At 35.7% G+C, this 17715-nt stretch overlaps 1 protein-coding gene across 6 annotated transcripts in view; it reads right to left on the minus strand.

Annotated features, from left to right (window-relative positions):
• Positions 1 to 1730: 1730 nt before the first annotated feature.
• The window catches only part of LOC132555872 (SAM and SH3 domain-containing protein 1-like), a 63623-nt gene continuing 47638 nt past the window's right edge, over positions 1731 to 17715 (minus strand). For all 6 annotated transcript variants that reach the window (XM_060220232.1, XM_060220237.1, XM_060220235.1 and 3 more), the window contains 7 exons: positions 13470 to 13545; positions 11262 to 11404; positions 10975 to 11172; positions 10082 to 10232; positions 8726 to 9780; positions 4869 to 5000; positions 1731 to 4653 (listed from right to left, as the gene is read on the minus strand). In XM_060220232.1, the coding sequence (XP_060076215.1) occupies positions 4357 to 4653; positions 4869 to 5000; positions 8726 to 9780; positions 10082 to 10232; positions 10975 to 11172; positions 11262 to 11404; positions 13470 to 13545 (2052 nt within the window). In that variant the 3' untranslated portion in view covers positions 1731 to 4356. The remainder of the gene's footprint in view (positions 4654 to 4868; positions 5001 to 8725; positions 9781 to 10081; positions 10233 to 10974; positions 11173 to 11261; positions 11405 to 13469; positions 13546 to 17715) is intronic.

Here is a 17715-nt window from a genome sequence, read left to right on the forward strand (position 1 = left end):
CTGTTGTTTTTCTTCAAAAACATTGCATTCCTCTAATGGTTATTAATTATCATACTATGATTGCAATCATGAGGCATTTAAAATGATGATGGAATGAAGGTTTGTGAAAACAGAGGATGTGATAAAATATTCTGATATATTAAATGTAGCAATAAAATCTGAAATATAAATCAAGCCAGGAGTGTCATTTAGACTAATGAACACAGCATATTTCTATCCTCTCTAAACCTTATTACATACCATGTAGCGGTTTCTCCCAGCCCCTATACAACCCTGTTTCTCTGTGACCCTATACAACCCTGTATCTCTGTGACCCTTTACATCTGTTTTTCTCCACCCTATACAACCCTGTTTCTCTGTGACCCTATACAACCCTGTTTCTCTGTGACCCTTTACATCTGTTTTTCTCCACCCTATACAACCCTGTTTCTCGGTGACCCTATACAACCCTGTTTCTCTGTGACCGTATATAATCATGTTTCTCTGTGACCCTATACAACCCTGTTTCTCTGTGACCCTATACAGCCCTGTTTCTCTGTGACCCTATATAATCATATTTCTCTGTGACCCTATACAACCCCGTTTCTCTGTGACCCTTAATAATCGTCCCTATGTGATCCTATACAGCCCTGTTTCTCTGTGACCCTATACAGCCCTGTTTCTCTGTGACCCTATACAATCGTTTTCTCAGTGATGTTTATACCCAGATTGTGCATTGTTAGTAAAACCTGAGTGTCCTACCAGAATACAGATGTGATTTTTTTACCTGTATAGTTATGTCTAGTTGTACTATCTACAATGAACATCTTCTTGTATTATATAGATATATATTTTAACTGATATATGTAAATTTTGTGAAATAGGAAAGTATTTATAAAGAGAAGTATAAATAGATAAATATAGTGTTTGTTTTGAGTTTATGCATGGATGACATCACTTTTAGAGATTTTACTGACAAAGCTTAAAAAGGCCTGGAACTAGCATCATCGTTAAGCTACTAAAAAGGTTGTAGCAGAATCAACATGCATTGTAGCTGACAATGTTGGGCTGTTGAAATTACTGTGTCCGCGATCCATCTATCGTTAGGCTTGAAACAATGGATATGACAATTTCTTGAAAAGTTCAAGAAGAATCTTTCCCATATTTCATATGCATGTTCCCTCCATCCCTATTGGTGTCATTCGGTTTTTGAGACTGATCAGAAAAACAATGGCTGACAGACAGCCATCTTGGATTTTACTATGATCGTGACTTGCTACTGCTTTTTTCTTGAGAATTTCTGGATGGATCATTTAAAAAAATTCCTATGTGCATAACCCATATACCTTACCTATGCACGCTTGATTTTATGACTGATCAGAAAAACAAGATGGCCATCAGGTGACCATCTTGGATTTAACAAAGATTATTATTGGCATTTCTCAAGAGAAATCTTCAAATTTCTCTATAATTACAACAGTGCAATGCTTCAACCATCAATGGTTTTGACACATACATAATTACAACAGCATTGCTACGACCATCAATGACATATACATAACTAACCAGTAGTAATATCTCATTTATAGGCATCATGCTGTTATAAATAACACATTGCCAGAGTCAGTAAAAAATGTTATGAAGAAGAATTCTGACTTGACAGTGACAAAGACTAAAATGAAATTGCGAAAGTTTATATGAACACTTTGTACTACCTGATATGTCATCACAAATTAATTCCAACACAAATGTAGGGTTTCATAACTTTAATTGATGTAACTGCAACAAATAAATGTCAAGCTATATTTTCTATAATGTATAAAGGATACATTCAGTTTCCAATAAGACAATGTGAAAATTGTGTCCCGGACCCACATACATGTAATAACCATGACAATTACAAATCTTACTCCTCTGAAAAATGGCCAAAAAGTTCTACCCTATAAACGAATCAAAATGTCTTCAAAATTGTAGTGGCATTACGCCTGCTACAATTCTCAAACATCAACAAACCCAGGCCATCAGAGAATGAAAAGAACAGATAAGTCTTATCAAGAGAAAAATCTTTTTTACAGATTTTGATACTTAAGTTTGATGAACCATACAACGATAGAGCTTGTCTTGGATCCTGACAGAAGATCATGTAAAAATGAACTGCTGATTACATCTATCATAACCTAACCTTAACTTTGTAGAAAATAGTCACATAAAACCTTCCTACAAAAAACATGTTTGAAAAATATCACAACACTCTAATAATGTATTCTGAAGAGATGGAAAAAATTATATGTCAGTATATTAAAATGGTGGCCTGGGAGATATGTCAAGACTCCCTGGCTGAAAAGACTACACACATGTAACAATCATTCTTACAAATGCTTTTATCCACAATAAATATCATAAGAACAGTACAACACTGTGACATTTAAAATAAATAAAAAGTTTTTTATCTGATGCAATTTTATTAGCACAAAAATATTTTCTAACCTTCAGCAGCACTCAACATATAATTGTGAACAGTTTTTGTGTCTCTCTAGACATTGTAGGTAAATTTTCTTAACACACTAAATAACAGATAAATGGGTCATCAACACATTTCTATCTAAATACAAGCAATAAGATTTAAAAAAAAAAAAAAAAACATCATGTGTTTCCTGTGTTTGTTTGTTAGAACACAAAAGCTTGAATTAAAGACTTTCATAACAAGCCAGTTGTATCATACAGACACCCATAAACGAGCATTACTATCATTTATTCAATTGTGATGCATTGAGTCAATAAGTTTTTTTGTTACACCAGGGTTACTCCTTGATAAAACATGTTGTCATCTTCTAATTAAAACTTACTTTTCAGGGTTGGGATTGTGAGATGAATTAACTGACATGATTATTCATTTTTTTAGTACAAGAGCTCTTAGGCTGAGAATTGTTTGTAAATGTAAGACTTCTTCAGCCTAAGACAAACAGCTGGGCTTAACCAACTGGATTTCCTTACCCTTACACCACTACACTTTGTAGAATATTACTGTGTACTACCTAGCAGAGGGCATTCAACACCACTGACCTGTCTTACATTTCTGATGGAGCTAATCCTTTTTTTTCTATAAAAACATGTATTTGAGAATTTTTTTCCCAGCAATGGTACATTCATCTCGGATTGATAATGATCATACTCAGACTTCGTAAAAATATGTACAAAGTAAACATAAAAGGCCGCATAAAATCCTGTCAAAATAACTTAGCTCAACTGATGACTAGAAGTGTTATAGTAAATTACTACAACAACCTTGACCTCCAAATAACCATGCACACATTTCAATTTGTCCAAGGCAGATCTATGACTTTGAATTGCTATCTAAAAACTTATGAAGCTAGTAGAACTTCAGACATGAGGCTACTAGAATAACGATATGGAGTGGGATTTCTGTTAAAGTGATGATGAACTGATCACATCTATATTTAGACTAATTCTATGTATTATATCTTTTAGTTTTCATCATATCTGCCCTCAAAATATAGCCAAAAGGGTGATGGTGACGTTTTTTCCTGAAATCAAGATTTTATTTTAAGGTAGTTACCAAATTTTCCTCATGTTCAAACAAAATTTAGAATACAATACATTGAATCTTTTTTGTGTGAAATGAAATTCCTGAATTCCCAGGTCCTGAATGCTAACCCAAACAGACATGATAAAATCTAGCTACTATATATGATGTCACACTGTGTAAACCTACCACAGTTGACATAGTGGATAATGTGTAAAGCAGACACTGATGAAATATTTCTTCATTAAAACGTTTTAACCCAGAAAAATTGACTACAAAGGTCCACAGATGCTAATTGTAAAATTTTTAAAATGCCAATCGTAAAACACCAGGAATACTGTATTATTGTTAGGAGATCTCTTAACATATGACTTCTGTCTGTAGCACAAATCAAACCAGCAATTACCACAATGGTACACCACCAACATTTGTCTTTCCTCACTTGAACACATGTCAATTCTTACAAATTCTTTTATGAACACTTATCTTCATATGACCAAGGGTAAATTCTTACATGAACACAAACATTTATCCTCATATGAACTGACATTTAAACTACACTGTAATATGAACATAAACCTTTACCTTCATATTCAGAGATTTTTATATTTATATGAACACAAATGTTTATCCTCATTTGAACAGACGTTAATACTTATATGAACATAAATACTTATCCTTGTATGACCTGACGTTATTCAGTATATGTTGAGATGAACTGATATAAATCAATATATGACAGTGGATGTTTATCCTTGGATGAATAGACATAAATCTTTACATGAACACTAATGTTTATTATCAGAGAACACACTTAGGTTAAGGATATTACTCTACACTCGATCCATCACTGCTGCATCCATGTTACTTGTCTTCCTCAGTGTTGAAATACGAGTACGTACCCAATCAAGTGCATGTGAGATTCGTTTGACATGCTTTGCGTGTGTGCGAGTGATATCACGAATATCCTCGAAATTGAGCTGAAGTAAGTCCTCCATAGCAGTGAGTTTTTCCTCCAAGAACATATTGGTGTACATAGGAAGACCTATAGATGTAAAGAACTCCGGAATCGAAGAAATCTTTATCTCACATGCTTTTGCTGCAGAGTCAGGCAAATCACGTGACAGCACCTGTTGAAAATAAAAAAAAAAATAAAAATTTAGAGTTGCCTCCCCTTGTTCACATCTCTCTTTAAATCTGAGTGTTCAATAGTTATTTTCCACCACATATGTCACCATATTTAATCATAGCAAGTGAATATGATTCTAGGGTTTTTTTTTTATAACACTGCCATGGAAAGAAAGTCAAAGAGAGAAGAGACTCTCCTATATAAAGCTTAACTAACCGCTGGTCTGTGTCTGCTACACAGCTGTTGGACACGGATTTGGTCTACCACCAGTGCCACACTGACTAGGTCCTGTCTCAGCTCATCTGCGTACCGCTGGACTAAGAGTGGAGGAATCCCACACTCACCTGTCTGTAATACAACATTTTATCAACATCTAAAACTTCACACGTCTGCATAAAATAGGACTTTAGTACAATCTACATAGTAATGAGGCCTTTTATTTAGTATTTGATGAGCATAAATTCAAGAGATATTAATCTCCTAATACCTATAAACTACAACACTGAAGAGATATTAATCTCCTAATACCTATAAACTACAACACTGAAGAGATATTAATCATGTAATACCTATAAACTATAACACTGAAGAGATATTAATCATGTAATACCTATAAACTACAACACTGAAGAGATATTAATCTCCTAATACCTATAAACTACAACACTGAAGATATATTAATCTCCTAATACCTAATAAACTACAACACTGAAGAGATATTAATCTCCTAATACCTATAAACTACAACACTGAAGAGATATTAATCTCCTAATACCTATAAACTACAACACTGAAGAGATATTAATCTCCTAATACCTATAAACTACAACACTGAAGAGATATTAATCTCCTAATACCTAATAAACTACAACACTGAAGAGATATTAATCTCCTAATACCTATAAACTATAACACTGAAGAGATATTAATCACCTAATACCTATAAACTACAACACTGAAGAGATATTAATCACCTAATACCTATAAACTACAACACTGAAGAGATATTAATCATGTAATACCTATAAACTACAACACTGAAAGAGATATTAATCACCTAATACCTATAAACTACAACACTGAAGAGATATTAATCTCCTAATACCTATAAACTCCACCACTGAAGAGATATTAATCTCCTAATACCTATAAACTACAACACTGAAGAGGTGTTAATCTCCTAATACCTATAAACTACAACACTGAAGAGATATTAATCTCCTAATACCTATAAACTACAACACTGAAGAGATATTAATCATAATACCTATAAACTACAACACTGAAGAGATATTAATACCTAATACCTATAAACTACAACACTGAAGAGATATTAATCATGTAATACCTATAAACTACAACACTGAAGAGATATTAATCACCTAATACCTATAAACTACAACACTGAAGAGATATTAATCACCTAATACCTATAAACTACAACACTGAAGAGATATTAATCACCTAATACCTATAAACTACAACACTGAAGAGATATTAATCACCTAATACCTATAAACTACAACACTGAAGAGATATTAATCACCTAATACCTATAAACTACAACACTGAAGAGATATTAATCTCCTAATACCTATAAACTACAACACTGAAGAGATATTAATATTACCTATAAACTACAACACTAATACCTATAAACTACAACACTGAAGAGATATTAATCATGTAATACCTATAAATACAACACTGAAGAGATATTAATCACCTAATACCTATAAACTACAACACTGAATATATATTAATCACCTAATACCTATAAACTACAACACTGAAGAGATATTAATCACCTAATACCTATAAACTACAACACTGAAGAGATATTAATAATACCTATAAACTACAACACTGAAGAGATATTAATCATAATACCTATAAACTACAACACTGAAGAGATATTAATCATGTAATACCTATATACTACAACACTTAAGAGATATTAATCACGTAATACCTATAAACTACAACACTGAAGAGATATTAATCACCTAATACCTATAAACTACAACACTGAAGAGATATTAATCTCCTAATACCTAATAAACTACAACACTGAAGAGATATTAATCTCCTAATACCTATAAACTACAACACTGAAGAGATATTAATCATGTAATACCTATAAACTACAACACTGAAGAGATATTAATCTCCTAATACCTATAAACTACAACACTGAAGAGATATTAATCATGTAATACCTATAAACTACAACACTGAAGAGATATTAATCTCCTAATACCTATAAACTACAACACTGAAGAGATATTAATCTCCTAATACCTATAAACTACAACACTGAAGAGGTGTTAATCTCCTAATACCTATAAACTACAACACTGAAGAGATATTAATCTCCTTATACCTATAAACTACAACACTGAAGAGATATTAATCATGTAATACCTATAAACTACAACACTGAAGAGATATTAATCACCTAATACCTATAAACTACAACACTGAAGAGATATTAATCACCTAATACCTATAAACTACAACACTGAAGAGGTGTTAATCTCCTAATACCTATAAACTACAACACTGAAGAGATATTAATCACCTAATACCTATAAACTACAACACTGAAGAGGTGTTAATCTCCTAATACCTATAAACTACAACACTGAAGAGATATTAATCTCCTAATACCTATAAACTACAACACTGAAGAGAATTAAGATATTAAATCACTCCTAATACCTATAAACTACAACACTGAAGAGATATTAATCATGTAATACCTATAAACTACAACACTGAAGAGATATTAATCATGTAATACCTATAAACTACAACACTGAAGAGATATTAATCACCTAATACCTATAAACTACAACACTGAAGAGATATTAATCATGTAATACCTATAAACTACAACACTGAAGAGATATTAATCATGTAATACCTATAAACTACAACACTGAAGAGATATTAATCTCCTAATACCTATAAACTACAACACTGAAGAGATATTAATCTCCTAATACCTATAAACTACAACACTGAAGAGATATTAATCATGTAATACCTATAAACTACAACACTGAAGAGATATTAATCATGTAATACCTATAAACTACAACACTGAAGAGATATTAATCTCCTAATACCTATAAACTACAACACTGAAGAGATATTAATCTCCTAATACCTATAAACTACAACACTGAAGAGATATTAATCTCCTAATACCTATAAACTACAACACTGAAGAGATATTAATCTCCTAATACCTATAAACTGCAACACTGAAGAGATATTAATCTCCTTATACCTATAAACTACAACACTGAAGAGATATTAATCATGTAATACCTATAAACTACAACACTATATTAATCATGTAATACCTATAAACTACAACACTGAAGAGATATTAATCATCCTAATACCTATAAACTACAACACTGAAGAGATATTAATCTCCTAATACCTATAAACTACAACACTGAAGAGATATTAATCATGTAATACCTATAAACTACAACACTGAAGAGATATTAATCACCTAATACCTATAAACTACAACACTGAAGAGATATTAATCATGTAATACCTATAAACAACAACACTGAAGAGATATTAATCTCCTAATACCTATAAACTACAACACTGAAGAGATATTAATCATGTAATACCTATAAACTACAACACTGAAGAGATATTAATCACCTAATACCTATAAACTACAACACTGAAGATATATTAATCATGTAATACCTATAAACTACAACACTGAAGATATATTAATCATGTAATACCTATAAACTACAACACTGAAGAGATATTAATCTGTAATACCTATAAACTACAACACTGAAGAGATATTAATCTCCTAATACCTATAAACTCCTAATACCTATAAACTACAACACTGAAGAGATATTAATCATGTAATACCTATAAACTACAACACTGAAGAGATATTAATCATGTAATACCTACAAACCATAACACCGACAGTTTGCCTGGGAGTAAGACAAGGAATTTCCACCATGGATGTTGCCATGTAAGGATAAGGTAACAATACAGGTTTATATGGCTATACCTACCTGTGTGGAGTATGGTTCTAAGGCAAGATCTATATTTTCAGACAGGAGCTTTGATGTTATAAGACTGAGTAGAGAGCGCATCACAGTTCTGTATTCTGGCGGGTCTTCTTGTTTGGTTGCCTTGACATTGGCTCTGTCTGCAGACATGGATCGTCGTGACAACTGACCTACACTTCGGTACCCTCCGTCATCTGGACGAGACACACTGCGGTACACTCCATTACCTGTCTCATGGGGTTTGCGCCCCTGAGGATTACTTAGCACTAGAGAGGTGGGAGGGTGTGACGGGTGTGAATGAGAAGGTGTTACGTGATGGGGAGGAGGCAGCCCCTCACCATTCTGTTCACCATCAGCGTTTAGATTCAGACTTCCTAGAGGACACATAACTTGGACCTGAACATCTCGAAAATTCCAGTCCTGTCTGGGAACACACTTACGTGGAAACGGTTGTACACTATGTAATGGGGAACACACACTCCCTTGTTGTGATTGACTAGAAGACACAAAGTCACCACTGGTGCTGCTACTTTGGCGTATGTGAGCTTTGGGTGAGGAAAGGTTATTAGCTAAATTATCACAGTTGGATCTCCCATAGGTAGGAGTAGTTTGCGTTCCAGCATAGTTACACATGATGACCATATCACCAGACTGTCTGGACAGGTCATTGGTTGAGGGCGGACAATCCACACTATTGGTTATCTCACTGACCTCACGATCCTCAGCAGTATACTCCTTATCACTCTTGTCCATGTCCTCACAAGTCTCTGAACTACTCAGGCCCGAGTGTCCCCGTTGGAGCCGGGACATTCCCAGGCCTTGGGCTCCAGCCCGCACTCCAGGGGAAATGTTCTCCTTGTTGGAATGTAAACAATACTGCTGCTTCAATTCACTTGTGGTTGGGTATGCATCCCGATGAGCTAGATGTTCAAAACTTGCGTAGCAACCCGAGTCCTGACTTGGAGGGTAAGATGTGCCATGTCGGTACTCTTTGTTCAGGAAGACAACAGGAGGTCCTGCTCGTCCCTGGTGGACCTTCCACTGCAACGTTGGTGTATCTGTAAGATACCACAATCATTTTCATTCAATATTTAACAGCTACGATTAAATAACAAGGCATTGCTATACATACAAATTCCCATGAAGTTCAACTTTGGCTGATGGGCAAAAAAGATTGCCAAATGCATGGAATCTGATTTCCTTCCACAGCACTAACTAGTATGTACTTCCAAAAAACAGAAATGATAACATTATCTTTGTTACTACATCCCTGAAATTTGACCTCTACTGAGACTTATCTTGTTCCTGTGTGTGAAGTTTGGTTGAAATAAGGAATGATATGGAGAGCAGTTTACTAACCTTGTGTGTTTTTGATGAGGTCAGCTGTACTAAGCAGTTTGGTCCTGATCAGTGGGTCAAATATACCCAAGGCATCAAGATCCTCTTCTTCAATATCAGCAAAACAATCCAATTCATCAAAGCCGTTCTGGATAAACACTGCCTCCAGACTCTAAAAAAAGCAATTTTATACCATTAAGATATAACCAAAGTGGGTTAAAAAGTTCACAATAACGTTTAATATTTTCAGCGGTATCATAGTCTATATATATCAGTATTATTGGATAACTCTAACACCTACCAGTATTACTGGGCTGTTTTACACTTACTGACCTTCTTTTGTTTTCTGATAAACCTTAATAAAGCATTTCAAGGCCTTTACTAAAATCTGCAGCTCTTTCCAACTTTATGCTTGAAATGTTACATTTAACTGACATACTAGTTTGCCTGCAGAAACAAAAGGTTAGTAATGAGAACAGACCTACACTAAGACAAGACAGATATATCCAGTCATCTCCTGTTCTACAATCTGGTATCTATGACAACCAATGACATGGTGATTGTTTACAGACAAAGCACCTTTAACCATACCAGGTGATGATTTAAACAACCTACGTACTGTCTGATACTCTGATCCATCACTACTACATCTTGAAGTGTATGCCTTCATTATAACCACATCAGTATCAGAGCTTCTACCCTTACTTGACCTGGTAACTATGACTGTCCACATTTTATGACTTTTCACAAGATATACCCTTCCTACATGCCAATATACTATGGTTACTATGACAACTTTCCTTCAGGCCTATATGATCTGGTTGCTGTGACATCCTACCTCCAGTCCTGTACCATCTGGTTGCTGTGACATACTACTTCCATTCCTCTAAGATCTGATTACCTAAACAACATACCTCCAATCCTATGACCTGAAGCACCTCCTGTACAGTTTTGGGTTTGTTAGGACGCCTGTCCAGCCATGGCTCAAGAGTGGTTTCTCCAGTGTACAGGGGTTCCACACATGATACTCTGAACCAGCCAGTCTTTCCCTTAAGAACGCCTCTCCATAGATCCCCTGGAGGCTTGTAAAGGACACGGATGACATCCCCCTTCTGTAATACATCAAACAGGACTCATTTATATGTCACAATGTAAACAAAGATCAACTTAGTATGTCAATATGTCAGCAAAAGTCACTTACCTGTAATGTGAGGGCATCTCTACTATTGGAGGTGGGCACAAAATGAGAATGTGCCTGGACGTATGATACTTGACCACACCCTGAAACTTCCTCCCCTGACACCATGGTCTGACCTGCATTAGGGCTGCTACTTCGGTAGCTACCTAATGACGAAGAGAGAAATTGGATTTTCTTATTATAGAAAACCATCTTTAATGAGAGAGTAAACAGCTTAACCTAATAAAAATTCAGACAAACCCCTCCACCACCACTACTACAACACCTTCTGGAATAACATTACCTAGGTGTTAATACAACCATCACAATAAGGATAAATCTTTCATGAGCTTTTTCATAATCAGCTATTCATACTTTGACAAAACTGTAAAACACCAGAAATGTATTACTTGTGAAATAATTTGTTCTGCTTGCATAAAAGGTATCATTACTTTGTTACTGGATAAATATGTCAAAGACATAACATAGTTAAACTGTACAATGTATATCAAATTGTATTTATGAAGTGGCACTAAAAGAGCATGTCAAGGACATTTCATCTTTCAAGCTTGAAATAAAACTGATATAATTATCAGGTGCTTAAATTTCCCTCAAGGACATATCTTCTCTCCACCTTATAATAAAACTGATTTTACGATGTGGTGCTCAAAAATTCCATCCAAGATATTTCATCTCTCATGCTAACAATAGAGCAGTTTAAATCACAGTGTTTATTATTAATGCTGCATTAATGCCATGTGTATAACATTGATCTAATTTACAGCAACTCAAGCCCTTGCTTTGCCAATAAACTAAATGGCTATCCAAAATTACAATCCCTACCAATAACACATTCAGCCATACGATGTTCTTCAGAAGGACCAGATTGAAATCCTTGTAGGCCCTTTCATTGGCCATTAAATGCCACAATGAATTCCTTCTACTGCCACACTGAGTGGCCTTCCTATGCCACAGTAAAATAACTTCAACTGCCACATAATTGCCTTCCAGTTCCAGACTGAAATACCCTCTACTGCCACATACATTGGCTTTCCAATGACACATTGAAATATGCTATATGCAACAGTTATTTCAGACAATGAAGAAATACCTTCTACTGCCACATACAGTTGCCTTACAATGTTACAGTTAACTACCCTCTACTGCCACACACAGTGGCATTTCTATGTAACACTGAAATACCTTTTACTGCCACATACAGTTGCCTTCCAATGTTAAAGTTAACTAACCTCTACTGCCACACACAGTGGCATTTCTATGTAACACTGAAATACCTTCTACTGCCACACACAGTTGCCTTACAATGTTACAGTTAACTACCCTCTACTGCCACACACAGTGGCATTTCTATGTAACACTGAAATACCTTCTACTGCCACACACAGTTGCCTTACAATGTAACAGTTAACTACCCTCTACTGCCACACACAGTGGCATTTCTATGTAACACTGAAATACCTTCTACTGCCACACACAGTTGCCTTACAATGTTACAGTTAACTACCCTCTACTGCCACACACAGTGGCATTTCTATGTAACACTGAAATACCTTCTACTGCCACACACAGTTGCCTTACAATGTAACAGTTAACTACCCTCTACTGCCACACACAGTGGCATTTCTATGTAACACTGAAATACCTTCTACTGCCACACACAGTTGCCTTACAATGTTACAGTTAACTACCCTCTACTGCCACACACAGTGGCATTTCTATGTAACACTGCCTTCCAATGTTAAAGTTAACTAACCTCTACTGCCACACACAGTGGCATTTCTATGTAACACTGAAATACCTTCTACTGCCACACACAGTTGCCTTACAATGTAACAGTTAACTACCCTCTACTGCCACACACAGTTGCCTTCCAATGTTAAAGTTAACTAACCTCTACTGCCACACACAGTGGCATTTCTATGTAACACTGAAATACCTTCTACTGCCACACACAGTTGCCTTACAATGTAACAGTTAACTACCCTCTACTGCCACACACAGTTGCCTTCCAATGTTAAAGTTAACTACCTTCTACTGCCACACACAGTGGATATAATATCACATTATGATTCTCTGCACTCCTCTGTTGTTTTATCTGATAAATATATGTATTAAATAACCAAAGACTTACTACAGCTTTAATTACTGACTTATAAATTAGATTTCATGTCCCTGCTGGTTATCAACATAACTTGGATGGTAAATACTTACACAGTCCACTGGAATCAGCACTATGGTTACTGTCAGAGCTGGCAGACTTTGGGGAGGCTCCTATCACTAAGTTTTCCTGAAATACACAAAAACATTACATTTCCCTATAACACAAAAACAAAACTTTATTTCAGTTATTTTACAACTACTATATTTCTATCACATCAAAAAACATCTATTCTCACCAAATATTTCTTTTCCATTTGAATACACCCATCCCCAACCCTGTAATGGACACCTGTTCGAGTGACATACTCCTATCTTATCAGAACACATCTATCCCCATCCCTGTAATACACACCTGTCCGAGTGACATACTCCTATCTTATCAGAACACATCTATCCCCATCCCTGTAATACACACCTGTCCGAGTGACATACTCCTATCTCATCAGAACACATCTATCCCCATCCCTGTCACATACTCCTATCCCATCAGAACACATCTATCCCCATCCCTGTCACATACTCCTATCCTATCAGAACACATCTATCCCCATACCTGTCACATACTCCAATCCCATCAGAACACACCTATCCTCATCCCTGTCACATACTCCTATCCCATCAGAACACATCTATCCCTGTCACATACAACTATCCTATCAGAACACACCTATCCCTGTCACATACTCCTATCCTATCAGAACACACCTATCCCTGTCACATACTCCTATCCTATCAGAACACATCTATCCCCATCCCTGTCACATACTCCTATCCTATCAGAACACACATATCCTAATCCCTGTCACATACTCTATCCTATCAGAACACACCTATCCCTGTCACATACTCCTATCCTATCAGAACACACCTATCCCTGTCACATACTCCTATCCTATCAGAACACATCTATCCCTGTCACATACTCCTATCCTATCAGAACACACCTATCCCTGTCACATACTCCTATCCTATCAGAACACACCTATCCCTGTCACATACTCCTATCCTATCAGAACACACCTATCCCTGTCACATACTTCTATTCTATCAGAACACATCTATCCCTGTCACATACTCCTATCCTATAAGAACACACCTATCCTAATCCCTGTTACATAATTCTATCCTATAAGAACACACCTATCCTAATCCCTGTCACATACTCCTATCCTATAAGAACACACCTATCCTAATCCCTGTCACATAATTCTATCCTATAAGAACACACCTATACTAATCCCTGTCACATACTCCTATCCTATAAGAACACACCTATCACTGTCACATACTCCTATCCTATAAGAACACACCTATCCTAATCCCTGTCACATAATTCTATCCTATAAGAACACACCTATCCTAATCCCTGTCACATAATTCTATCCTATAAGAACACACCTATCCTAATCCCTGTCACATACTCCTATCCTATCAGAACACACCTATCCCTGTCACATACTCCTATCCTATAAGAACACACCTATCCTAATCCCTGTCACATACTCCTATCCTATAAGAACACACCTATCCCTGTCACATACTCCTATCCTATAAGAACACACCTATCCTAATCCCTGTCACATAATTCTATCCTATAAGAACACACCTATCCTAATCCCTGTCACATACTCCTATCCTATCAGAACACACCTATCCCTGTCACATACTCCTATCCTATCAGAACACACCTATCCCTGTCACATACTCCTATCCTATCAGAACACATCTATCCCTGTCACATACTCCTCTCCTATCAGAACATACCTATCCTAATCCCTGTCACATACTCCTCTCCTATCAGAATACACCTATCCTAATCCCTGTCACATACTCCTATCCTATCAGAACACACCTATCCTAATCCCTGTCACATAATTCTATCCTATTAGAACTGGTCATCTGTGTCATTTATTCTGATTTCATTATGGATCATTATAATACATTGTTGGTGAATTGCTCTGAGTGTCTCATTACTACATTCCTTTACAACACATTAGAAAATGGAACATTAAAACAGTCACAGAATCCAGTCATTTCTTTTCTGTGACAGCAAGAAACACAACACTTTGTTACATGTTGTGGTTCCTAATCCCTATGCACTTATCCTAAACACTGCCCAGCGACAATCCACTCAACCACCAACGACAGAATTTGTGTCCAGGAAACTGGCCTTCATAAACAGGCGACATTATCTTTAGAATGGCTGTTTAGTGGAACAATTACAGCTTGTTCTATTAACCATTGTCAAATGGTCGACCACTTCCCCCAATTTGGCGTGAAGCAGAGAGGAAGCATATAGATTTCATTAATCTGGTAATAAGCTGGTGTACCACAGTAACAGAAGGAGTTCCAGAGGGTCCAGGAACTGGTTTATCACTATGTACAGGAGACTGAATAATTCATCAATGACAGTCGTCAATCTGTCCCTAAGGGGCCACAATAAACCGTGAAACAAATAAAAAATACCTGCTGTCCAAACCCCAGACCATGTTACACATTTGACGAGATGCAATGGCCGTGGTGAAGTAGGATTCAACAAAAAGGCACAAAATGCTTCATCATCATTTGATTAATGTGTTCAGCACTGCTCCCATTCTAACTAGTGTTACAAACATTCAAAATCAATAAAACTTAGAAAACATCAAGAACATTGGTTACTCAGCCACTTGACAGGAAGCACTGTTAATGCAACATGGTACGAATGACCGCCAGGCGTGTCTGGGACAGAGAGGGGGCAGCACTGCCTCAAGTCGGTGACTAGTCTTACACAACTCGTGTCAGTATCCACACCATAATACAGCACGTTTAAACAACTGTCATATTTAGTACAGGAATGTCAACAGAAATGTGTAAAACTCTTCTGAATTTTGCATCAGGGTCAGGCCATTATATTATTATAACATGAACGATATTGATTTTAAAATGATGAATGGAGTTAGAAGCTAAAGTAACAAGGCATCTAAAATATCTCTAATTGTATCAGCACAGAGAATCACTTCCTAATGGGCATATCAAAAAGGCTTCATCATGGAATGTTAAAAGGGAATTAAAATAAAGAAAAAAAGAAGATTCTTTCAGTTATTCTTCAGAAATAGCAACGAAAAAGTTCCATGTCTAAATTCAAAATGGAGGCTGACAGCCATCTTAAATACCAAATCAAGTTCAATATATGATAAACAAAGAGCCTCCAAAAGATTCCTCCTTACTTCTGACAGACAAAAGTGATTTACATCCCCATCATAGACAGATAGTGGATTAGCAAAGAAAAGTTTTAAAAATGGAAATCAAAATCTTTTACCAAGTATTTTCAGACAAATATATATAGGATTTTGAGTAAAAAAAAAGTTTGGTCTCACATCAAAAAATCCTTTAAGGTTTATGACTAAATTTCAATTCAATCCTCTCATCAGTAGAGAAGAACTATTTGAAAACTACCTTATTTGGCATCAACCCCATTTAGCTAGGTTAGTTTAAAAACCATCAATTGTACAGATTGATTCCATTTCACCTGAGGATACTTTAGACAAATTTTTTATCTTATTAACTATAATCTGTTAATTTCAGCAGACTGAAACATTTTGTTGTAGATCTCATATTGGACCTTGAACTCTCTTCTCATGGACCACCTACATTAATAGCATTTTACACGAACTTGGTTTCTCTCTAACCTAGGATGATTTAGAAAAAATTTTACCAAGAATCTGAACAGAAGAAGACATATTTTGAAGATTTATTCCTTCTAGGCCTTGCAACTCAGTCTCTAGGATTGTAGACCTTCCCTAAATTCAAAACAAGTTCCCTTCATATAAGAATGCTCTAACCAAAATTTGGTTAAATTTCTTTTATTTGAACAAATGAAGAATTTTAAAGATTTACTTCTATTTTCCCTATTTGGCCATTCCATCCCTCTGTCTCCTGGAAGGTCAGACCCTTGGTATTTCACATTCTCAGTCGGTGTTAAATCCTATCTAAATGTCCCAGATGCTTAAGATTAATTTTCTTCGTTATCTGTGAGGAAATTGTAAGTGTCCTATTTTTAACCCCAAAAAAATCTTTTAGAAATGTTAAACCATGTTCCAATTTCTAGATAGGTATAAATATTCTGGTAAATTATGATTACTGTAAACAAGAGGCCCAAATGGTCTGTATAATTTCACCTGTCATTCAATGTTTGCAGATCTAATTGATAATTCTGAGCTACAAAGTGGGTCAAGGTCAAATTTACAGTGTACTTTTTAATATAGGTAAAGTTTCCAATTTGCAGTGACCTAGAAAGTGAGGCACGGTCATTCATTTG

Source organism: Ylistrum balloti, unplaced genomic scaffold, assembly GCF_031769215.1.
Source record: "Ylistrum balloti isolate Yb309-2 unplaced genomic scaffold, AGI_CSIRO_Ybal_v1 Utg370522, whole genome shotgun sequence".
Lineage (NCBI taxonomy): Eukaryota > Metazoa > Mollusca > Bivalvia > Pectinida > Pectinidae > Ylistrum > Ylistrum balloti.